This window comes from Piliocolobus tephrosceles, chromosome 6, assembly GCF_002776525.5.
Source record: "Piliocolobus tephrosceles isolate RC106 chromosome 6, ASM277652v3, whole genome shotgun sequence".
In the NCBI taxonomy this organism is placed as follows: domain Eukaryota; kingdom Metazoa; phylum Chordata; class Mammalia; order Primates; family Cercopithecidae; genus Piliocolobus; species Piliocolobus tephrosceles.
This window is the reverse complement of record NC_045439.1, coordinates 70,695,876-70,721,130: the sequence shown is the minus strand read 5'-3', so window position 1 is coordinate 70,721,130 and position 25,255 is coordinate 70,695,876. Positions and strand designations below refer to the sequence as shown.

The 25,255-nt window shown below is 38.1% G+C and overlaps 1 protein-coding gene across 2 annotated transcripts in view; it reads right to left on the bottom strand.

Moving 5' to 3' along the window:
- Positions 1–355: 355 nt before the first annotated feature.
- The window catches only part of LOC111524475 (surfactant-associated protein 3), a 40,383-nt gene continuing 15,483 nt past the window's right edge, over positions 356–25,255 (bottom strand). The window contains exons 2-4 of one of the 2 annotated variants that reach the window (XM_023189660.2): positions 18,291–18,381; positions 4,200–4,324; positions 356–949 (exon numbers count right to left, since the gene is read on the bottom strand). In XM_023189660.2, the coding sequence (XP_023045428.2) occupies positions 926–949; positions 4,200–4,324; positions 18,291–18,381 (240 nt within the window). In that variant the 3' untranslated portion in view covers positions 356–925. The remainder of the gene's footprint in view (positions 950–4,199; positions 4,325–18,290; positions 18,382–25,255) is intronic. The other variant, XM_023189661.2, reaches the window with a different exon arrangement.

The following is a 25,255-nucleotide window of genomic DNA, read 5'->3' as shown; positions in this document are numbered from 1 at the left end:
TGCAGAGCCCTCACCTGCAAGCTTTGCCTCGACCTCCCAATTGGGCCATACCTCCCCTCACTGCCCTCTGCACCTGCCCTGCCTGCCCCATACTGCCCTGTAAGGCACCACTGAGACTAGTAGCCTATAAACAAGTTGAAAGCCACCAGTTTGAATGACTATCTCCTTTTAACAAAAGAAAACTAAGACTTAATGACTGAATCATATTCTTCTTTAGTGTTCCAAATCCTTCCTGCAAAAAGTAAACTGTCTTCTTTTTGTTTCTTATTAGATTATACAGCCTTCCCCGAAGTAATTTCATATAAATCAGATTATCAGTGTTCAGTATACTCTTCTTATAGTTAAACCACCATCATTTAACTTTACTCATAACATTTTATTTCAACAAAACAATTTTTGAAAATATAAAAATTTCATAAGCACCGTTTTCCTGTTAGATACAAAATGCATTTTAAAAACAAATAATTATATTCACCTTTACCATCACATGTCTAAATTTTACACATGTTTATTACAAAGACACAGAGGTGAATTAAAAGAGTATATCATTATACATTGTCAAATAAAGGAAAGGTTTCCTTATCCAAATAGAGAGAATATATAAATGATTACTTAATATAAAGCAAAAGCTATGTCTACCAAAGAACAGACATGCAGTTATTGATCTAGAATTGGCATGATTACAAACTACTCTGCAGTTCTTCCTCTTCCCAATTAAGGTGTCTCTCTTGAACTGATTGAAATCTTTTTGATAAGTATACTTTTTTCAAGATGGTGTGCTCAGTTGGGGGTCTTTTTATTAAACTGAAATTCTATCATTAGCTCTGACTAGCACCAGCTGCTGTATAAATTCTGTGTTGATGTAGACCTCCACTAGTGTTCCAAATATTGCAGATGAATCTCTCTCTGCCTCCAAAATCCTCAGTCATGCAGTATGAATAATTAACATCTGATAAATGCAGAGCAAAAATGACTTTTATTAGAAGACATGGTACTGGGATCACAATTCCACCTTAACTCCTCAGAACAATGAACCAAATAGGACTTTAGCAGTTAAAAAAAAAAAAAAAGTGTTTCTAAATCTCTCTATATTATGTTTTTCCCTATACCTGATCAGAAATGTTAACAGTAAGACACAGATTAAATGTTTTAGTCTTACAGCAAAGTTAAAGACAGAATCCAAGCAGCAGCACATTTTAACTAACGTTTTTCTGAACGTCCTAATTCCAGATAAATTCAAAGCATTTAGGACTCATGTCTGCCATGATTATTCTTTCTTCTAAATAGTTCATAATCTGTCGCTTTGTTTTTTTTTTTTTTTTGAGACGGAGCCTCTCTCTGTCATCCAGGCTGGAGTGCAGCAGTGGCAACATCTCGGCTCACTGCAACCTCTGTCTCCCAGGTTTGAGCAATTCTCCTGCCTCAGCCTCCTGAGTAGCTGGGATTACAGGTCTGCACAACCACATCCAGCTAATTTTTTGTATTTTTAGTAGAGACAGGGTTTTACCATGTTGGTCAGGCTTGTCTCGAACTCCTGACTTCGTGATCCGCCCCCCTCGGCCTACCATAGTGCTGGGATTGCAGGCGTGAGCCACCACTCCCAGCCAGTCCATCACTTTTAATAAAAATATTTCCTATTCATGAATCTAATATTATTTCTACAAGATGTATGGTATGAGTACAGCACAAAACAGTTACATGAAATGTCTTTATAGAGTTGAACCTATAAAAAATTCTACCTTGTTTGGGAGATGTGCCAAGTGGGATTTTTCCTTAATGTATTTGATAGGCTTTAGCAGACAGATTTTTATTTTTTAATTATTATCATACTTTAAGTTCTAGGGTACATGTGCATAACGTGCAGGTTTGTTACATATGTATACTTGTGCCATGTTGGTATGCTGCGCCCATCAACTCATCAGCACCCATCAACTCATCCTTTACATCAGGTATAACTCCCAATGCAATCCCTCCTCCCTCCCCCCTCCCTATAATAGGCCCCAGTGTGTGATGTTCCCCTTCCCGAGTCCAAGTGATCTCATTGTTCAGTTCCCACCTATGAGTGAGAAGATGCGGTGTTTGGTTTTCTGTTCTTGCAATAGTTTGCTGAGAATGATGGTTTCCAGCTGCATCCACGTCCCTACAAAGGACACAAACTCATCCTTTTTTATGGCTGCATAGTATTCCATGGCATATATGTGCCACATTTTCTTAATCCAGTCTGTCACTGATGGACATTAGGTTGATTCCAAGTCTTTGCTATTGTGAATAGTGCCGCAATGAACATACGTGTGCATGTGAGCAGACAGATTTTTAAACTTGTCAAAGGACATTGATAAACTTGAATCCATGAAATAATGCAATACATAAAGATAAAATATGCCATAATAGTATAGTGGCTAAGAGCAAAGCATTCTGGAGATCAATTTCTGGGCCTCAGTTTCTCCATCTGTAAATGAAGATAATATTAGTATCAGGCTTAAGACCGTTACTTGAAGCACTAAGAGATCATGCGTATGATCATTAGCACAGCACCATGTATTTGTTTTCTATTTCTGCATAACAAATTACTGCATACTTTGTGGCTCAAAACAACAACTGCTTATTATCTTACAGTTTCTAGGTAAGGGCATGGCTTAGATGGGCCATCTGCTTAGAGTCTCACAACACTGTAATCAAGGTGACACCTGGACAGTGTTCTCATCTGGAGACTTGACTGAGGAAGAAACCCCTTTTTAAGCTCACTCAGGTTATTGGCAGAATTCATTTCCATGCTGCTCTAAGACCAAGGATCCAGACTTCTTTCTGACTGCTGGCTGGAGTTTGCCCAAGGTTCCTCACCATGAGAGCTTCCTTAACATGACTGCTTATTTCATCAAGCCAACAAGGAGAGTGTCTAGAGTGAGTCTACTAGCAAGACAGCATCTTATATTATGTAACACGATCACAGGAAGAACATCCCACCACTTTTGCCATATTCTGTTGGTTAGAAGCAAGTCCCAGGTCCTGCCTACACACAAGAGTGAACACACCAGGAAGCAAGGATCCCTGGTGATCATCCTAGAGTTTGTGTGCCAAATATAGTAAATGAATGAATAAATGAAAGTGTGAGTGAATGAATAAGTAAATGAGTAGGTGAATGATTGAAGTTGGGTGTGAATGTTCTAAGCCCCTTGGACAACAGAAAACATGACAAATAGTTGTAAAGACAGGATAAATAGGTAGGTAGTAGACTCTAAGGTGACTGCTCAGTTGAAGTCATAACACAAGCATCTAACCTTGTGAAAATAATGTGTTGAATAATTATGGGGCCTGGGCTGTAAGGCCCAGAGAATGTCAGAGTAAAATCTCAGGGATGGTAGGAAATAGAGACCTAAAAGAATATATAGGGCTTTTAGTCTCACTTTAAAGTGATAATTTTCTTACAATTGAAGCAAATGGAGAAATTAGAAATGAAATAAAATGGTCAAATATAATTACATAAATTTTTAACTTCTAAGTAATAGAAATAACCAACAATAAAAACCAAAAAAATCAACACACATGAAAAAGAGAATTATCAGCACCAAGTATATGAAAAGTTATTCAAACATACATGTGAACACTAATAATATTCCCAACGGATAAATGGGCAAAGGACATGATTATATGATTCATGCACAGGAAATATGAATAGTAAAATAAATTTGAAAAGCAGTTTAAATTTAATATGAATAGGGGAAAAGCCTCACAAACAAAAAAATTCAAGTACCTATCCAATCCATCTTATTTTACCAGCTGATTACTTTAAGATGAGAGAGTAAACAGTAAAGTTAATTGCATTAGTATTGTTAAGCAAAACACCTGGTATAACTTATAACTCACCCTGGGTGGATGGGTATTCGATAATAATTAGCTGTCAGTAGTCAGTGGTAGGAGAGCTGGTATGGATAACTGCAGTCGCCAAATCATCAAAACACTTATTTGCAGACCATAAGACCACATTAACGTGAGGCAGCTAACATGGGGGAAAAAGCTATTTAGAATTCTTTCAGTTTTACTTACACCACTTTGGTAGCTGGAATGCAGTAAAACAGATAGAGATCAGACCCCGGAAGAACAAGGAAACTAGGCAAACAGGCTGGATACTCCACAGGAAGAGAATCTGCCCAAGAACAAAGTCAGCGTTCCTACTTTAACGAACATTCTGGTGACAACACCTCGGCCTCGGATGAACTTCTTTGTGACAGCGTCGTGGGATGCCGCAGGGCTGTATGGACTGTTCCTGGACTTGGCACACAAACAGCGACACAGGTGGGTATCCACTTTTCCCTCTCCCTTGGGTCTGTTCTGGGTAGACAGGGAAAATCAGTTTTGATGCCAGTGATGATATACCCAATGTGTTTGTGCACGTGTGTCCTCAGGTCTCTTTAGGAGTAAGTTATGGCATATCTCTCATCATGGCCAGGGATGGAAGGGCCAACAATTAAATGAATAAATAGTAAGCACTCACTAAGTATTTGTTGTGGTTATTAATGTTGCTTTTACCTTCAGTGGGAAGGAGGCAAATAAAGATGACTTTGTTCCTGGAATCTAGATGGCTTCTCTTGTGGTGTCAGAGAGGGCGGGCACCCATGGGACCGCTGCAGCAGAGGCGAGAGGAGGAGGCCCACAGGGGAGCCCAGCACCTGAAGATGATGACGGGCAGCAGCAGGTGGTGTCTGGGAGGTCTGACAGCCACAGTCAGGGCCTGTGGTTTTCAAACACAACTCCAGGCTGACTCACTGAGGGAGATCCAGTAAGCTCTTCAAACCAGTGCCACCTATCACCCCCACAGATTAAGGGCAGGATTCGTCAGGGACCTGAGGCAAGGCTAGGGGACAGAAGGTGATATGGCAAAGAGGAATCAAGAGGGAAATGGGCGAGGAGGTTGGAGAGCCAAGCAAGTGGTGGTCTGAGAACAGTCAGTGGTTATTATGCTCTGGAAGAGAGGAGGAAATACGTAACAACAGAGACCTTCGGAGGGAATGAGCAGATCACACATTTGTTCTTTCCATATGTCCAGGTGAAGACTGGATGTCTCAGCTAGTCCCCACTCATCTCCTCCCCTCCTCCATCTATAAAATAAATGTACTTTGGTCCTAATATTTTAAGCGCAATTACCCTACACTCATTTGAAGGTCCATCCATGGGGTACTTTTAATAGTTCTTGTTTGCATTTGGTGAATCTTCACATCGGTGTATCTTCCTTGGAATGTACACTTTTGGAATGAAGGAATCAGAGCTATGTAGTTCTCTGAACAGTGTATAACACTGCAAACAATTAGATGACTTATATTTTTAAAATGAAGATGATGCTACTTATAAAATGAATGAGATTCGTAAAGCCATTCTTTTTTGCTGTAATATCGATGGGACTTGAAAAGTTAGTAGTCTGCTGGTGAGAAAACAGCAGTATCACTTCTTAATGTGGTTATCAGTTCTTAATATGAAACTAGCTTTTGTATTCCTCTTAAATTGCTTACCATTGTAATCCCACTTCTAGAAGCCTCAGGTAGGGAAATAATAAACAATGTGAACAAAAATATATGTGTAAACACATGAGCACCTAAATGTTTGATTATAGGAAAATGGCCAGATGAAGCTTGATATAGCTGGTATATCTAGCAGTTATCAAAATTATAGTTAACAATTTTAACAGGAAAATAGTTATGTTAAAATAGCAAGTGAAAAAAGAACATGCAGTAATTTTTCAATTATATTTTTCCAAAGCATAGAAATAATTGGAAAGAAACATATCGAAATGCTAAGAAAAAAAAAAAAAAAAAAAAAAGAGGGCATGAGGAGGAGGGCCTGTATGGCAGAAAAATGGTTAAGAGGTGAGCAATGAGGAAATGAAATGTGTCAAACAGAACTAAGGAAAGGAAAATTCAGTTTTTTGAATACCGTGTGCAAGCAATGAACTAAGCATTTAATAATTCTTGTTAATAATTAAAGATAAACCTTGGAATACGTCTATGAGGAGAAAAGAGCCTCTTTCCACAATGAACAGAAACCTCCCATCTTAGCTTAGTTGAAAAAATGGAAAGCTAAGATAGTCTGAAGTCTGAAAGAGTACATGAGATGACTCAGGTGTGGTTAGTAGCCCATCACCTCTGCTGAGCAGCTAAACATGACAGTGAAAATGAGAGTACACATTTGAGAAATGGGATTTGCTGAGGCCATATATGGGAAGAGGGGACAGGCAAGTCATTAGACCAGTCTCTACTAGTTTCTAAACCTAGATGTCCATCCAGAATTGCATGGGTAACTATCCAAAACCACAGGTATGCAGCCAAAAAGGCACAGGCCAAAGTAACTGTATCAGGGCACAGATGAAACAAAATGGGGGATGGGCAGTGCATAGAGAATGAAAGGAACGAACAATGGCGCAGTCACCACTCACTGCAGCCTCAACCTCCTGGGCTCAAGGGATTCCCATGCCTCAGCCTCCCAAGTAGCTGTGACTACAGGCGTGAACCACCATGCCCAGCTAATTTTAGTGTTTTTTGCAGAGACAGGGTTTGTCATGTTGCCCGGGCTGGTCTTGAACTCCTGAGCGCAAGCTATCTGCCTGCCTCGGCCTCCCAAAGTGTTGGGATTACAGACATGGGCCACTGTGCCCGGCAAAGCATAATGCTTTACATGGGCTTACTCACTTATCCCCTTATAACAGCGTTCCATACTAAGTGTGGGTTTCTGTGTTTAACCCCCTTATTATTTCCTCCCTTACGTTTGCAGCCTTTACCTTTCTACTGACTCATCTTAGTAATGCTTAAATACGTTCTTCATCCCCTACTCTTCTTTCAGCTATTCTGGAAATTCCCCTACTCCGTCCTCCCCTTCAAATCCCAAATTCTCTAAATGATTAAGTACCCATGGTCATTTCCTCATGCCCACACGCTCCCCAACCCATTACCATTGGGCTCATGTGCCTACCTGCTTTCTAAAGCTGCTTTCACCAATGTTACCAGGGACCTCCTCATTGATAAAATTCATTGCATCCTTTCCATTCCTTACCTTATGTGACTTTTTGGCCCCTTTAACCCTTGAGATCCAGTTTTAGTGTTGCATGTCTAGCTACTTAATGGACATCCCACAGCTTCATTAGACCTCAAATTCAATATATTCTAAATTTACCTCATCTTTTCAAAGCTACTGTTGTTCCATGTTCTCTATTTCAGCAAATGACACCATCACCAAAGCTGGTCTTCCTTCTTTCCTTCACCCCCAAATACACTCGGCCACTAAACCCCTATACAGTCTACCCCCTACCTGCCTCTCAGAGCTGATGTGTACTCTTCTCTATCCCTATAGTACTAGGCTCATTTCACCACTCCCTTGGTAGCCCCGTCACTGGACTTCCCTACCCTTCACGCCTCCACTGCCCTACCACCATCTCTATTCTGGTCTCTGGAATGCAGTCCAGGGGATCTTTCTAAAACACAAGTCTGATTTTGTCAGTCCTCTACTTAAAAATTTTCCATGGCTTTCCACTGTCCCTAAAATGAAGTCTAAACTTCTTAACATGGTTAACATGATTCTCTCCAAGTTTCATCTTCAACACATCCCCTTCTGCACGCCACACTCCAGCAATACTTCTTGCTGTTACTCCAATGCTCCTCTCTTCTCTCTCTGGTTGTTTCCAGTGCTTGAAACAGTTCTTCTGACTTTTCTTCTGGCTAAGTCCTTCCACACCTTTAGATCTCAACTTATGTCACTTCCCTTGGAAAGATGTTCCTCAACCCCCAGTCCAGGTTAAGCATCCTTCTTCTGGACATCCACTGTATTACAAATGCTCTTAAAGTGGCCTCTATTTAACCAGCTTACTTGATACATGTAATTTCGTTTGTAAAGCACACTGACTACTGCCCTGCCCTCCCCAACGCTCAAAGCTGATAAGCTGCTGTCTATACACTCATCTTACTACTGCTCTCACCAGTTGAATTGCATTGTATGCCTACCAAGAGTCAGATGTGTTTGGTCTAAATTATTTTATAATAGTTTTACTATGGTTATAGCTATGTTATTTGAGGAAATCTTATGTAAATTCATAAAATATAAGTACAGAAAGTTGTTTCTATAATGTACAAAGACATAAATGTAAGCTTCTAAAAGTTACTCTCATGGATATAAAATTGGAAATGGAAAGAAATCATTAAACATCTAAACAGATTCTACTCTGACATAGATTTGTCAGTATCTAAGTTCTTGCTCCAATTTAAAGAAATTAAAATAGAAATAAAACGTGTGTATATATTATGGATGTGGTTTATATCAGAAAGATGACCGGGACTTCAATTACTGGACATATATTTAAGGAAAAGTCCTTAGCCTTGCATCAAAAAATTGGCAAAATAATATACATTTATATTTTATTGAAGTGAAATTTATATAACATACAATTAACCATTTGAAAATATACAAGTCAATGGCATTTAGTGCAGTCATGATGCTGTGCCACTACCAATTCTGTCTAGTTTCAAAACTTGTTCATCACCCCAGAAAAACGCCCTGTACTCTTGAGTAACCACTCCACATTCCCCTGCTCCCATCTCCTAACAACCTCTACTCTCTTTAAATTGAAATAGAACATTTAAGGCATGTAGATAACATTTTTAATGACTCTCCACTTTACTGACTTTTTGAATGAGTCTATTAACTATTGGTCCAACACAAGTTGGATGAGTGGGCATATGCACATCTGATTTCCTTGCAGCTCTGTATTAAAATTGCTCATTTCGTTGCCTCCCCTGCCTCCTAGACATTGCACGCTTTGTAGGCAGGGGCATGTTCAAGCTGTTTATACATGGGTCTGCAGTACTTGGCACAATGCTTGGCACACAGTGGGCTCCATATTTGTAGGGTTAATTCAGATTACCCAGAAATTAAGTAATATGTCCAAGGACATTAATGGTGAGTCACAATTTAAGCTTAAGTCTCTCTCACAGCACACTAAACAGAAAATGAGACCTGTCTGGGAGGTGAACTGAGGCAGCAGTCATATTAGAATTAATACTGAAAAGTGCTTATTATATGCCTGGCACTGTGCTGAGCTCTTAACAAGTATTACACTGTTTAATCCTCCTAACAACCCTACAAGGTCAATATTATTATTAACCCAGAAATTCTGGGGAGAGAGTCAGAGATTCCTTAATCCAATTCAAGTATTATAGGACACCAGAGGAAGGCTGTGAGTTCAAAAATAGTTTAGTCAAATGACTGGAAAGGACAATCATTTTATTACTTCAGTAACACTTTTTAGGACTGGTTTTAGGAAAGAGGAAGTCAGGTCAGATGTCTGCAATGGAGCCCTCTCTAGAGTTTTTGCCCTTCTCCACACACACACAGACACACACATGCAACACACATGTCTTGGGTTGTGTCTTGCAAGTACTTGGTTATAATTCTTGGGAAAGATGCCACTCTTATGCTTTTGTTTTGCTCTGTTGATTACCACTGTGTCCTACAGGTACAACCACATCTACTGTAAACTGGGATACTTCTAGATCCCACTGCACTTCAGGGCTCTACCATGTCTGTGCCTCTCTGGAAACCACTGCCTCCTGTATAGCACCAGGGCACTTGCCCCTCTGCTGGCCACCACCACTGCATGTTCTACTGGCGCTGCCACCAATACCCCAGAGCACAGATGGGCCAATGCTGCTCAGTGATTTATGGTGCAGTGGAGAAGAATGCCTCCTTCTATTTATTCTCTCCATCGAGTTATTTCCAAAGCAATATTGCCTGCCTTGCCAAAGCCTCAGAGGCTTGGGTAAAGATGTGTCTTCTGATTTTTATGTACCATCCCCTCTTTGTCCCAGGATCCAGAACTGAGTCCATGGAAATCTGCACCTGGGGCAAAGGCAAACAACCTGAGGTACTTAGGGTAACTGCTCCACTCCAACAAGTAAAGTTTGATGACTGGGCCAGGCTTATCCCACTTGATCCCTCTCCACTCAGTCCCTCAGATGATCCTGAGTTCTAAAGGTAGACACTTTTAATGTAGCGCTGGAACCCCAACTCCCTTACTTTTATGACCAAGTGTGGGAAGTAGAAGTGAAAGAGAAGCAATTTGAGACCCTGTAAAGGATGGAGCTCAGAATTTGGTGACAAAGACTTTTAGCGCCAACCTAGATGCCTTGGTTAAAATGAGTATGTTGAGTAACACCTCCATGCAGACCACCATAATAGGCCTCTCTGGGGGTTCTGACAGAGCAGGATGAACTCTGTTCCCTCACAGAGCTCACAACTCACGTGGGGATACAGTGCAACACAAACTAGCATCTCACAAGCACTCCAAACCTCTGGGCGGGGAAGAGTTAGGGGTGACTGTTAAGTTCTCTTTGTTTGCTTATCTATATTCACTAGTTTTCTGTAACATGTATGTGTTGGTTATATAATAAAGCCTGAAGTAAAATTCAACAAGGATAAATACTCTCCAATCAGAGTTGGCACCCAGTGCTCAGACAGCTCGGCACCCCCACAGTCTTCACCAGAGCTGGCCTGGGAGCTCCCTCCACCCTTCTCCTTGAGCATAGGACACAAGTGCCAAAAAGGAACCCTAGGGCATACAGCCCACCTCTTCTCTTGCTCCATCCTCTCTATTATCACTGAACAAATAGATACACTCAACATCTCCTCAAAGCCTTCACTATGCACTGAAAACTCCAAGCTGATTATGGCAATAATAATAATAAATGAGTCTGAAAAGACCTTGCTAATGCTTTTTATAAAATAAATAGGCTGAGTATCGAATGAGTATTGACTCAAAAATAAAAGTAAATGGCTTTAAACAAAATGTTCCTCAGTGTTCTTCTCTGTTATCCATGATTTCAATGTGATCCTAAATATTTTACTCTAAACATCCCATTTTTAGACACACAACCTTTTAGTTAGCTGTTTTCTAAAAGTATGTGAAATTGGGTTAGTTTTTGGTGTCTTTTTTCTTTTCTCAACCCATACAAGAACAATACTCTTATATATATAGTTCTTGTGAACCAAGTAGGTAGTAAAAAAATTGAGAGTCAAAATTTAAATCTCTTTAATAATTGACTTGTGTAATGTTTATGTCTTGACCATCATCTTCATCATCACCACTGCAAGCATCTGGATTGAACTTGAAGTTTACAAATCATTTCTACAAATAGTATGTCTCTTTTGGGTGGCCCTACTATCCCTGTTGTATTGAGGAGGAAACTGGCAAGTCACAGAGGCTAAATGACTTGCCTAGGATCTCACAGCTACTTCTGGTACAGAGCTAGGACTTGATCTCAAATCTGCTAACTCTACAGTCTTTATTCTTTATCCTACCAAATTGCTGTTCCTTTTCTTTAGTTCCTGTATTTTAGTAGTAGTGGCATTTGGTTTAACTGAGAAAATCTTAAATTAAACCTTTGAGTAGCTACCTTTACCACAGTTCCAAGAGACCAATCTAGAGGTACAAACTTAGTCTGAAAAGCACTCTCCTATCTCATTTCACATCTGTCTACTCTTTAAAATTTAAGCACCAAACCGTAAGAACATGTTTTTGAAAAATCAAAATTGGGCCAGGCGCAGTGGCTCATATCTGTAATTCCAGCACTTTGAGAGGCCGAAGTAGGTGGATCACTTGAGGTCAGGGGTTCAAGACTGGCCTGGCCAACATGACAAAACCCCGTCTCTACTAAAAATACAAAAACTAGCCAGGTGTGGCTGCATGCACCTGTAATCCCAGCTACCCAGGAGGCTGAGGCATAAGAATCACTTGAACCTGGAAGGCAGAGATTGCAGTGAGCCAAGATAGCGCCACTGCACTCCAGCCTGGGTGACAGAGTAAGACTCTGTCTGAAACAAAAAGAAAGAAAAATCAAAATTGCATTTAAGTTCAGGAAGAGAGAGAGAAAGGAACTTAGATGTTCAAATGTTCTCTGTATTACATTTAGCGGCAAGGCAATTGATGTTTCTCTTCAAAAACAAATGTTTAAAAATGTCTTTGAAAATATGTGGTATAAACAAAATGTTATATGGGGAGGGAACAAGCTTAGGTAATAGGCAATATCCAATAACAGGTCCAGACCATGGAGCTAGATTGAAATTCTGGATTTGGTCCGGGCGCGATGGCTCACGCCTGTAATCCCAGCACTTTGGGAGGCCAAAGTAGGTGGATCACGAGGTCAGGAGATCGAGACCATCCTGGCTAACATGGTGAAACCACGTCTCTGCTAAAAATACAAAAACAATTAGCCAGACATGGTAGGGGGCGCCTGTAGTCCCAGCTACTCGGGAGGCTGAGGCAGGAGAATGGCGTGAACCCGAGAGGCAGAGCTTGCAGTGAGCCGAGATCGCGTCACTGCACTCTAGCCTGGGTGACAGAGTGAGACTCCATCTCAAAAAAAAAAAAAAGAAATTCTGGATTTGAGGATTTCAAATCTGTAAGGCATTTTATCTCAGAGAGTGAGTACGTAAGAGTTTAAGCATGTGTCTGTATGATTGAAAGATCCAAGTTCAGTCATGGCGGGCAGGGAAAGGAGGTATTTGAGTGTTCTTCAGCACCCGTGGGATGCCAGATTTAGGAAAAAATGAAAAGAAAAAATGTCCAATTACATTTGAATTTCTAATAAACAACTAACTTTTAAATGTAGTATGTTACATTCAATATTTGAGACATATTTATACTTAAAATTTTTCACTCTTTATCTGGAATTAAATTTAACTGAACATCCTGTACTTTTTCTGGTCAACCTACCCTAGGGGCTAATCCATAGGGCATCCCTGAGCCAGGCTCAGAGAATACTTCTTTGGGGCCATCCCTAATAAGCCAAGAACTAGAACTGAGCTAAAATGAGAAAGTCTGAATTAAGTCCTTGGTTGTATACATACATCTTTTTTAAGTGTTTCATCATCTGCTTGGGCCTTTTGTCTTTGATTGAAAGTCTCTATAAACTGTGCCTGAATACAACAGTGTTAATCACAAGCCTCCTGAAGTATTTTCATATTGTGTGTAATAAATGCCCATATACTTAGGATTTAAAGTAAGAACTACTCACCACAATATTTAGTTAAAATTACAAAGGGAGTACAAATTAAGCCATCATTTTGTTAAAGTGTATATTATAAGTCTTATTTAATTTCCCCATGTTCTTATGTGTATGTTTGTGTAACTGTTGTGTCAAGACTTTCACTGATAAAGTATTTCAATTAGCTGCTAAAAGAATACATTGAAGGAGTTACAACTGATGTACATTTGGGCTAAATACCTATAATCAGAGTTGTTTCTCACCTGAGTCCCTCTTACTGATGTTATGTAACAAGCGGTCCTGATTGCTAGCAATAACTTGCTTAACATGTTCACATTTGTGTGATAATCACATAAAAATAAAATGACTCACTAGTACTTCAAAAAAGAAACTGATACTAGGTGTAGGCTAGATATGTTATATGGTCATTTTATCATATCTGAAAGCCTCATTCCTAAATCACTAGGATTTTTCAGACTCTTGTCACAGGACTGATTTGAGACCAGCTGAGAGACGAAATTTGTGGGGGATGAGGGAAGCAATAAGAGAAACTGGTGAATGGAAGGCAGGGAATCACCCCTTCATGCTCACCTACCCCCATGCTTCCTGGGTAACCAGAGCTTATCACCTGGGTATAGTCTTATGGCCAAAAAGGACTAAAATGAACTGGAAAGTCAGGGAAGTCATAGTAGTAATGAGCTTTGGTGCAGAGATGTACAGGGAAGTAAAGTCCTCCTCATCCACCAGGGGCCTTTTATGTCCTTGTGTGGCTCCTGTGATGATTATATCACTCTTTAACAATCTTCTGACATTATAATCATGAAATCATCATAAACATTTTTCCTCACAAGTTATTTATTCTCTACCACCTTCTTTCAAAACTTCCTGATTTCACTTTATGGAAGAGACCAGAGAATTCTCAAGATCTAATTCTATCCCACAACCTTTCTATAAATCACTTTAATGTGATGTTCTAGAAAATTTATGGGACACATCTTTGTTAAATAAAAGAGGCATTTACTTGGTAAGGCAGCCAATTTCTCTTATTCATTGATCGGCATGAAACCTTTATTTAAAGCTTTTTGCGTGTGTATGACAGGGTCTTGCTCTGTTACCCAGGCTGGAGTGCAGTGGCCCGGTCATGGCTCACTGCAGACTCCACCTCCTGGGCTCAAACAATCCTCCTGCCTCCGCCTCCCGTATAACTAGAACTACAGACCCATGCCCCCACGCCCCACTAATGTTTTGATTTCTTGTAGAAACAGGGTCTCACTTTGTTGCCCAGGCTGGTCTCTAATTCCTGGGCTCAAGTGATTCTCCCACCTTGGCTTCCCAAAGTGCTGGAATTACAGGCGCGAGCCACCACGCCCAGCCTATTTAAAGCTTTAGGAAGAAAAGTTTCACATTGCTCAACCTCATGACTTAACCAGGTCAACTCAAGGTATGGGTAAATTATGCCTTTCCTACCACATCATCATGGGAAACCTGAAGTGGCCACTCTCACAGCCTTGCCTATAGGATGCTAAAAGAATGAAACATCCGAAATTATTCCCATATCTTACATGTGTCCTGTTTGTAAGAAATTTCAGGCTGGGTGCCGTGGCTCACGCCTGTAATCCCAACACTTTGGGAGGCCGAGGCAGGCAGATGATCTGAAGTCAGGAATTCGAGACCAGTCTGGCCAACATGGCAATACCTCATCTCTACTAAAAATACCAAAAAACAAAACAAAAAATTAGCCAGGTGAGGTGGCACATGCCTGTAGTCCCAGCTACTTGGGAGGCTGAGGCAGGAGAATCATGTGAATCCAGCAGGCAGAGGTTGCAGTGAGCTGAGATAGCACCACTGCACTCTAGCCCAGGTGATAAGAGGGAGACTCTGTCTCAAACAAAACAAAACAAAAACCCAGAAATTCCATCTCTCAGAATTTTGTGAAGAATATCTATTCTTTCTCCTAGCTCTGCTCAAAATCATCTCCATGAGATAGTGGATTTATGAATGTGGTAAGAAAAATTCAGTGGACTCTAAGAAAATTTCTTTATCCTGTTTGGAGCCTCCCTTGTCCAGTCCCATGTAATGTTCTTTATCCCAGATAAATGTAGCCAAGGACTTCCAAACACCTTGGGAAATGCAGAGGTTGAAGAGGGGGAAATCTTATTTCACTATGTAAGTTTCGAATATGCTATTTTTGACTAGATAATGCAATCACGTAGCCCAAGAATTAAAACGACATTAAAACATATACATTGAAAAGCTGTATTATGTTCCCTTTTCCTATCCACCCCCCTAATCTCTGATGCCTCCTATAGGTTAACACTTGCCCTGTGTTCCTCTGGGCTCTTCCAATGTTTTTATGTATATACAAGCATGAATGCATATTTTTATTTCCTAGATTTCTTACACAAAAAGCAACATACACCATATGTCTTCTGCAGCTTGATTGCTCATATAAAATATATCCCGAAGATCACTCCATGTCAGTATATAGGACTCACAAAATGTCCTTGTTGACAGGGTGTTTCTTAACTCTTCACATAACATGCAATGCTGCAGTGAACAACTTGTCTATAAGTCCTTTTGTATGTCTGTAGGGTAAACTTCCAGAATTGAGACTTCATAGAATTTTTTAATTAAATACCTCTGTTCTAACGCTTCTCAGAGTGGCTTGCGTTTGTTAGTGCTTCCTCCTCACCATGGTATACACTTCCGAAGGCATGAACTGTGTTTTATTCATCTTTGAATAAATACATAGGGGCTACCATAGTGCCTAGCATGTTAATGCTAAATACAAACCAAACTTCTAGTGTAACTGCAACCCTGAGAACATTCAAGTAACCCCTCAACGTAAAGGCTGAGATCTAGGTGTAGATTAAGAGGCACTTCCCAGCTTCTATTTCACGATGAAAACAGGACTTATAAAAATAAAAGTATTGAATAAGGAGTCAAAGTTTCAAGGATGAGACTGTCTCTTCAAATCCGGGGCCTGGGTCAATGTCGGGCAAATTTTCTGGGTTAATCACGCAGAGACAAACTAAGTGGTAAAATAGAGAGGAAGCCTAGAGAACTCCTGCCCACTGATGAGCAGCCACAGGTGACTGAGAATAGCACTTACCTAAAAGCCAGGATGAGCTATGGAGAAAAGGTAAATGCACACGTGGATTAGAATCTGAGCAGAGATGGAGAGTGTGCACAGAAAGCGAGGCTGCACGTGGTGCTAATGTAGCTGCTTCTCCACTCTAATGACAGCCTGTGGGAATGGCTCCTGGTTTTGCTCTTTAGCCCCCACCCTTGTCAGGAAGGCTTTTAGGAAGCGGCCTTGGTGAAAACTCAGGCCCAGTCCTAAACTGATGGCAGCGGTACTTCCCTAGCTATTTCTCTCCCCATCCCAGTGCTGCTCCTCCCAGCCACAGCTGCTATTCCGAGCACATAGGCCATAGGAGGATTCTTTCTTTCCACGAGATAATCACTAAGCCTCCCAGCTGCCACTGAACTCTGTTTAGCCAAGTTTGAAGACATGAACTAGAAGGCAGATGTGTCACACACAGAACTCGTCTCAGTGCTTGTCAAAATCCTCACCTCTCAAAAATTGTCAGTGAAAAATAAATGGTTACAACTTCTTATTCAATAATATGGCAATATAATTCAAAAATTATAAATGTGTTTTTATCTAGCAATTCTACTTCAAGGAATTGATTCTGGAAGTACACTTATGGAAGAACAAAAAAAAAAAAAACCCATATGTTTGCTGAAGTATTATTTGTAAAAGCAAAGAAATTAAATAAAAATTACCTACATATCTGTCAACATGGTAGTGGTTATATCTATAATACTATATTATATAATATCTTTTGCAGCTCTAGAAGAATGGGATAAACCCATGTGTAGGGCATGGAGCAACAGCCACATACACTGAGGTGAATAAAAACAAGTTTAAAATAGTAAATATATTGTATCATTTTATTTGTGATTTAAAAGATGATGTGCTTGCATATGAATTTTTAAAAATTGGTAAAAATATGTGAGAGACTATTAAGGCCACCACTGGGGAATGGGATTGAGGAGACTAGGGGAAAAGAAAGGAACAACTTTTTATTTTTTTAACTTCATATCCTTTTTGTATTGCCTTTGAGAATTAAAAAGTTCACTTGCAGCCCACATATTATTTCTAAGATTCCTGTGGTATATAGATTATGTAGGATTTGGTGATTTTCTTTTTTTTGAGACAGGGTCTCATTCTGTCACCAAGGCTGCAGTGCAGTGGCATGCTGCAGCCTAGACGTCTGAGGCTCAGGAGATCCTCCCACTTCAGACTCCCAGGTGGCTGGACTACAGGTGTGTGCCACCATGCCTGGCTAAGGGTCATACTGTATTGCCCAAGCTGGTCTTGAACTCCTGGGCTCAAGCGACTTGCCCGCCTCGGCCTCTTAAAGTTTTGAGATTACAGTTATGCGTCACTATGCCCAGCCCTAGTGATTGTTTTTGGTCTTTTTTTCCCCCCCGAGACAGAGTTTCGCTCTTGTTGCCCAGGCTGGAGTGCAATGGCGCAATCTCTGCTCACTGCAACCTCTGCCTCCCGGGTTCAAGCAATTCCCCTGCCTCAGCCTCCTGAGTAGCTGGGATTACAAGCGCCTGCCACCATGCCCAGCTAATTTTTGTATTTTTAGTACAGATGGGGCTTTACCTCGTTGGCCAGGCTGGTCTCGAACTCCTGACCTCAGGTCATCTGCCCACCTTGGCCTACCAAAGTGCTAGGATTACAGGCGTGAGTCACCGTACCTGGCCCCCAGTGATGATTTTTTAATCAGAATAGCTATCACTTAAAAAAAAAAAAAAAAAAAAAAAAACCTTTTAAAAGGTTCTTCTTGGCTGAGTAAAACATCTATGGTTGACCTTAATTGAGGTTCACAGAACCAACTTCAGCTTTGTGGGCATATACTCAAAACCCAACTCACACAGAAAGCCTAGTATAATTTTCTATGATTAAAAAATCAATGTGTTGAGTCTTCAGACTATTGATTAGCTTGTCAACCATTTTAGTAACACCCTTGACCACCCATAAACTTCCATTTGTCACTTACCTGAACATATCTTTTAAAGAATGCTTTTTAGTTCTTATGTTGCATTTCCTGCAAAATCTCCCATGCAGTGGACTTATTAATCATGAAAAAATTTTGTCGTATTTTACAAGGTCAGAGAGAAGTAAAGAAGAAAAGATGATCCCATATTATGTAAGTGTCCTGTTGCTAAAGAATACACTGCTCAGGGCAGACTTACACAAAGTGGTAGATTCTGATACTGGGTTTTCAAATCCTGATAATTGGAGCCATTCAGTCAGTCTCTGTGCCTGATCCTGAATAAAAAGAACCTGAGACGAAAAGCAAGAAGATGAGAAAATGTTCAGACAATAAAAAACATTTGGCAGATGCAATTGGCAGTAGACTCAACATACATTCTCTTGAGGCAAAGCTTTAATGAAGAAGCTCAAATGTAGCAGAATATTGTTTGGAACATCAATTTCCAGGTCACCTACCTTCTCCAAGATTTTCTGTTGCTAAGATGATGATGTCTTTGGTTACCATAATTTAACAAAGTTTTCCAGTATCAAAAAGTTTTAGCAATTTGCCTTTCTGCAATGCAGGGGAAAAAAGCTGTAGGGTGTGCAATGTTTATTCAATTGCCTTGTTGTGTTATTGCTCTTCTTTCTGGAATAGTATTTTGGGTTTGCAAATGTAGAGAAACCTACATTTTCCTGGTATAGACCTGTGATGACAGGTCTACCATATAAGCAAATAGACAGACATATCAAACAAGTTGATAGTTCATCTTGCTGTAATTAACCAGATATAGTTTATGGAAGTGATTTAAGCCTAAAATTCACAAACAACCTCATGAAATTTTCAGAACCAATGTATACTTTTGGGGTTAGCCTCAAAACCTTTGAGAGCTTCCACTTCACAGCTAAATGCTAAAGCACAATAATCATGGGAATAAGGCAAAGGGAGATTAAATGATCAGCAAATGAGGAAGAAACAAAGAGAAAAATAGAGAAAGCAGTGACGTAGCTATAACGAGAGCCTTACATGCCTAGTTCACTTATTGTCAGACAATTCATCTTCTACAATAATAAAAGTTGACTGTAGCCTTCCAAGAAAAGTTGCTTCTTCAAAATAAATAGGTTCTAAGCATGTTTGGTAATTTAATTTCAAATAGATGTGTTGGTATAATTTGGGATTTAAGGCACTAGCCCTCAATATTTAGATCTTGGTCTCCAGAAATAAATTACCTTGACAACTAACATGAAGGCCAATGTATACTGACCCCAATTATTGGAATGGTATGAATGAATGTATATTTTTAAACTCAATTATCCAGGTAACTTGCACATAAATGTAACAAACCAAAAACCACAGGGTGGGATACTGCCTCAACTTCATTTTAGTACAGATTATTTTCCCCTTTGAACCACTAATCAACTTTACTATATGCAGTTTCTACAATACAAGCCTATTTGCCTCAACATCTTAGCATCATAGTATCCTCTCATCAGAATATTGGTTAGGTTCCCTAGTGTGAATCACTTATCCAGTTGCTTGCCTGATTATTCACATGTTTTTGAGATTTGTGAAATGTAGCAGATAAACAGGTTTATGCTGTGTGCAACTTGGAGGGCAGCCAATGTCTGTCTGCCTATACTGTATATTTACTCTCCTTCCTCAATCTCTCTCTCATACAGAGAAGCTGTATTTTAAGACTAAAATCAGGATAGAATGCAATCCAGTAATGTCACTGCAGAAAACAGCAGGTGCTCATCCACTCATTTGCAGTGATTCTTGCAGTGAGGAAAGTGAATCAATGATTCATCTAATGGACAAAGAAACGCCACAGTGAACATTTGGAAAAATCAAATGAGGGAAAGGAACATTCTCTTATAAAGGTGGGCTCTGATTTTGGAAAGCAAAACCTCCCACATGAAAATCAGGAAGTTTGTTGTGTTCTGGTTGTAACTGTAGTAAGCAATGGCATGTTCCCTCTCTCCCTGCTTCCTCTGTTTTATTGCTTTTGTGTTGCACTTCTAAAATAAATATCAATAAATCATTGCAGTTAGATACTCTAATATAGACAGAAATGTACTTGACTCCCTACAGTCATTACAATTGGAGGGGACTCTGATTAGGATGCTTTACTTAATTAAGTGATATCGTCTAAAGAGAGTTCTTCCCTCCATTTTCTGTTTAACAGTCTCACAAAACACCAACAGAGGAAATTCATTCTGTTGTTTGCTTTTCTTATTGTAAATGGTTTCTCCTCATTCATATTTTGCAGAAGATGATGTCGTGTTGATGAAATGGCTAATAAGCCAAAGACTATGGTTACACACAGAGTCTTGTTCAAATCAACCCAGGCTACATAGACTGAAAACATTTTCTCCCCTATCTCAAAAATGTGTTTTTAAATTTATTTTTACAGCATCTGTAACCTAAAATTAAGAAAATCCAAAAGAAAATCTTTTCTGAAAAATCACATTTCACCTAGTTTATGTATGATTCAGCAGAGACCTTAAAAATCTGTTTATTTGAGAAAACAGAAAAAAAAAATGGGCAAAGAATAAACAATCCTTATGCATTAAATGTTATTTGTGAGGCACTTTGATTTTACTGAAAGAAGTCATTAAATTTGGATTGCCAATACAAATATGATTATATATGTTTTCCAAATAAAATGTTATTATGTTGTAACTGAACTCATCCATTTATTGTTTGTTTACCTAGTGCTCAAAAGCATGTTTTATTCATAGATGTCTGGGAGAAAAAAATTTTGCTTGATAATCACACCAAGCATATTTAACAAAAGCGATTCTCCTTTTATTAGTGAACAGGTTTAAGCAGAATGATTTCATTTTTTTCCCCATTTAGTTAATTCAGACTTGCAGGATCCTTAGCTTACAGCTTTTGTTTCTCCTCCCATGGCCTTTTATGCCTTTAATGTATGCATGCCTATCCACTGATGGGAAAATATCATTTCCTGAAACTCTTCCTTTTTCCCTTCTTGACTATTCTCTCCGTTGATTTCTAGCTTTGGTTAGTTTTCACTAGTTAGTTCTGTCAAATAGCTGTATGTAAAAGACAGATAAATTGAAGCCAAGCAAATAGTTAATTATCCTGTTGAAAAATTTAAACTTTGTCTCCTTAGAGTGAATTAGAATTCCAATTTGCTCATTCCTTTAAAAATAAATAATATGTTTACATATTTAAAGCAATTAAAAAGTGTATAGGATAGAAAGTCATAAAGTGAAGATTTATTAACATCTATGAAATTTTTTATTGCCAAAACATTTTAACAAAATTTTTGCAACTTTAACAAATTAACAATTGCCTTGTATTGAATTTAGCAACTTTATTTCTGTCTATTAAAAAGCAACATTAAATGTAAACACTCTCTTAAATGAACTCAACCAACTTACAATAGATTATTTGCACCTTAATACAACATGCAGCTAAAAGCAATTAATAAACTGTAAAATTTAAATGCATGTCTCAAGATATAAAAGTGAATATTCATGAATCACATGCAAGGGGTTTATAATTAATTGCTAAATTATTAAAAGAACATTTTATAACACAGCTAGAAATCTGAATTATTTGAATTATTTAATAGCTTGGTCATTAATCAAACAAAATAATAATAGCAACAATAATACATAATTGCCAAATGAGTTAATTAATGTTGTTTGACTCTAAGATTTTGTCTTGTCTTGTTTTAACTGGGTACCATCCTGCATAAAAATGTTTCCTTAAGCTGGATACATTCTGAAGTTACATAATTTTTCTTAATTAGGAAGTTAAGAAAATCACAGAAGAATAGTAAAACAATGTGCCTGCTCGACATGTTATCCAAAGCAAATTGTTCATAATTGCTTCTATTATTTTTAAAAGATGTTCTTTATTAAAAATTAGCCTCACATTAGTTTTAAAGTTCGTTAAATGTTAGTTTTTTTCCCCCTGGTTTTGATAATTTTAACAACTAAAAGCTTAGTTAGCCTACTATCTGTTAAGCAAACTTCTTTATAGATTTTCTTTAAGCTCTTCATTTTAAAAGGTGCCTTTGTCCTGAAACTAAACATATGACACTACTGTCCCCTAAGAAAATTTTTGAGAAATTGAATAACGGCAAGTAAATCTGATAGAGAAGTTTTATCCCATTCCTGCTGTTTACTTATTTTAAAATAATTGTTTAAAGATAAAGAATGTGTCTTTTTTCTTAAGTCTTTAAGAAGAATGAGAACTGGGTCTAATAAAGCACTACTGAAGTTAGAATAGCCGCTGAATTATTATCTGGCAGAAAAATGTGAGTTCTATTTTGCCTGAACCAATTATCTTTATCAAATGACTTTTCTACCTAAATTGTTTGCTTAAGATATTATAGATAAGCAGAGTTATTGTAATATGCATTTTAGGCCATTATTATTTAAATTCCTATAAATCAAACTGGTATAACAGAGCCAATTTCAGGTTATTTGTTGAAACTGCTTTTCTTTGGAGCAGTTAACATTTGGGGCTAATGCTTCAATCCTAATGGGCAAATATATCAAATGTTTAAAATATAAACACAAATATTATTGCCTTTAAAAGGCTAGTTAATAAGAAAAAGATTTACATCCTAACATGGGCTTTTCCTGTGTTTGTAAGATGAGTGCTCTAAATAAAGTATTTGTCATCAAAGCTGTCTCTGTAAATTAGTAGAAAGACTAACTTTTCTAAAGAGAACCTAGCTAAGAGACACCTCCTGCAATGGAAGTAGATCAAATCTGTTCAAAGAAAAGGACAAAGAAAAAAGTTTATTTGCTAGTGTGAAGACAGTTTCTTGAAACTATTTTTTTTTTCCTACGGAAACCAGAGTGTTCAAGAAAGACAATATTTAGCAATGGGCTTTTGGGGGTTGGGAGGAGAAAAACATCTTGTGTGATGTAAAGGGAGAAAACATACAGACCACAACGAAATAAACAAACATTTTCTTTTGGGAAGAGATGACTGCAGTTTGAAGAGTAAATTACTTCCATCAGCGAGTTGTACCTTATAAATTTAGGAGAATGGATCATCAATTCATTTGGAAGACAATTCTCTTTTTAATAGCAACAGTTTCACAGCTAGTTTTGTCTCCAAAAACGATACCTGCTAGACATCCATAAATTAGCTTTTAAGAGGAAGCAAAACTTGATGACAAACTACTGTCAAGTTATATATATTTCTGATTCAAGTTAAACATGTTTTTAACAAACTGTTTTGTGAATCTGTTTTGAAGCACTTCAGCGGCCCAGAGGGAGCTCTACCTTTAATATATAGACAAGGTTACAAAGACTGTCAAAAAAAAAAAAAAAAAGAAAAGAAAAGAAAAGAAAAAGTAAGATGCAGGGAAGAAAAAAAGGAAACAAATGTCTATAAGGAACAAATTATGAACTTAACAAAAATATGACAAAATCTATACAATATTTTTTCCTAGTAGAACAATTTGTGAGTATAATAAATGAAACTAAAGCAAAACTTTTCTGGGTTGAACCAGGCATTGAATAAATGGTAGAAACAGAATAGTGTTAAATATTGCATATTCGTTTAAAACATTTATGATGTAGATGTTAATGTTAATGCAGTTAATTTAGTTCAGTGTTCTGTTAATATGAAAACAGCTATAATGTAGTACTTCATTATTTATAGTGTACTAATTAATCATTCATAATATGATGGTTTACCCAGGAAAAGCTCAGTTATCTTTCACAAGTACAACAGCCATATATAAAACATGTAATAAATCAAATTCATGCCCTAAATATTATTCTTAAAAATCAGTATTTTTCTCAGGTTCAAATACAGATAAAATTAAAAGAAAACAAAAAAGATAACTAAGATTATCTCCCTTAAAATGCAAATAAAACAGCCTTTGCGGATTTTCAAGATCTTATTTTCATAACAGTAACTTGAAAATAATTATTAGAAAGCACAGTTAAAAAGCATCATATATTTTTGATGAGTCAAATATTTATTTCCAGTCCTTTTTGCATCAAGACTGTGGGAAATGTGTATTATGAAGATCAGATGGTGCACTGATGTGAGAAATGTTGCAAAGCATCCTGTTGATTGGTTCTAATTAACTGCAACGCTCTTGTGTTCTCAGTTTTAGCCGGCACACACCACACAATGCCTTTTATTTTACTTTGAATGGATTTTTACTTAAAAACAGCTGATCTCAGTAACCACAGTATTTTGGGATTTTTTATTTTTGTGAATTTCCCTGCAATGTTTTCTTTTCAATTTTAAAAGACAAATTTGAAAATATTTCTAAATCATAAAGTAAAACCAGTTGAATTACCAGCACTCATGTGGTCTTCCACATGTATTTTGCATGTTCTGTAGTATGTGACTATATTCTCAAACTACATTTCAATCCCTCTTTAAAAGTTATATATCTGAGCAGTGGTTTAAGCAGAAAATCCTGTAAAGCAATTTAGAACACACTGCTAATTTTTTATTTTTGTAATCAGACTGTTAAGTAGAACAGAGCTAAAACCTGGGACCATGAGCAAGGAATGAGAAGGATTCCAGAATAAAAGTATTAAATAAAATTCTTTGCACTCACCTTTCTCTGATGATTTAAACTCAAGCAGCTCTGACAGAGAGGTCATGAATTTTCATCAACTTCACACATGTCATACATTTAAAAACATTTTGATTTGCCCTGGGACCCCTGTATGTCTCTGAAGCATAGTAATAGTGCTGGGATGTTTTCTAGGTACAAACCCTATAAACTCCCAGGGCTCTAGAAGATATATTACTAATGTAAACAGGCCCTTAAGTGGAAAAAAAATTAAATAACAGGAAATTTCCAAAGAAATGCAGAATTTAAAATAAGGAGGCTATTTTTAGAAGCAGCACACTTCCTATGATTTTAAGGGTCACAATTGTATCCATACACTAGCCTTTTGAGAACATGCAGTTATTTGTCTTGAGAAATAAAATCATTTTGGACAGGAAAATATATAATCTAAAAATTATAGCTAAATCATTCATTAGCCTAGTACACCTTAGAAGTGATTAAATAGTCATCTTTTTGTTCATGTAAGGATAAAATGTGACTCGTGAGCAGTCCAGTGTTTCAAAATGGCTACCAACACCCTTACTCTTTCCAGGAGAAAGGCTAACTGTATAAAGTGGAGTACAGTCAACACAGAGTTTTACCCCACCTAACAC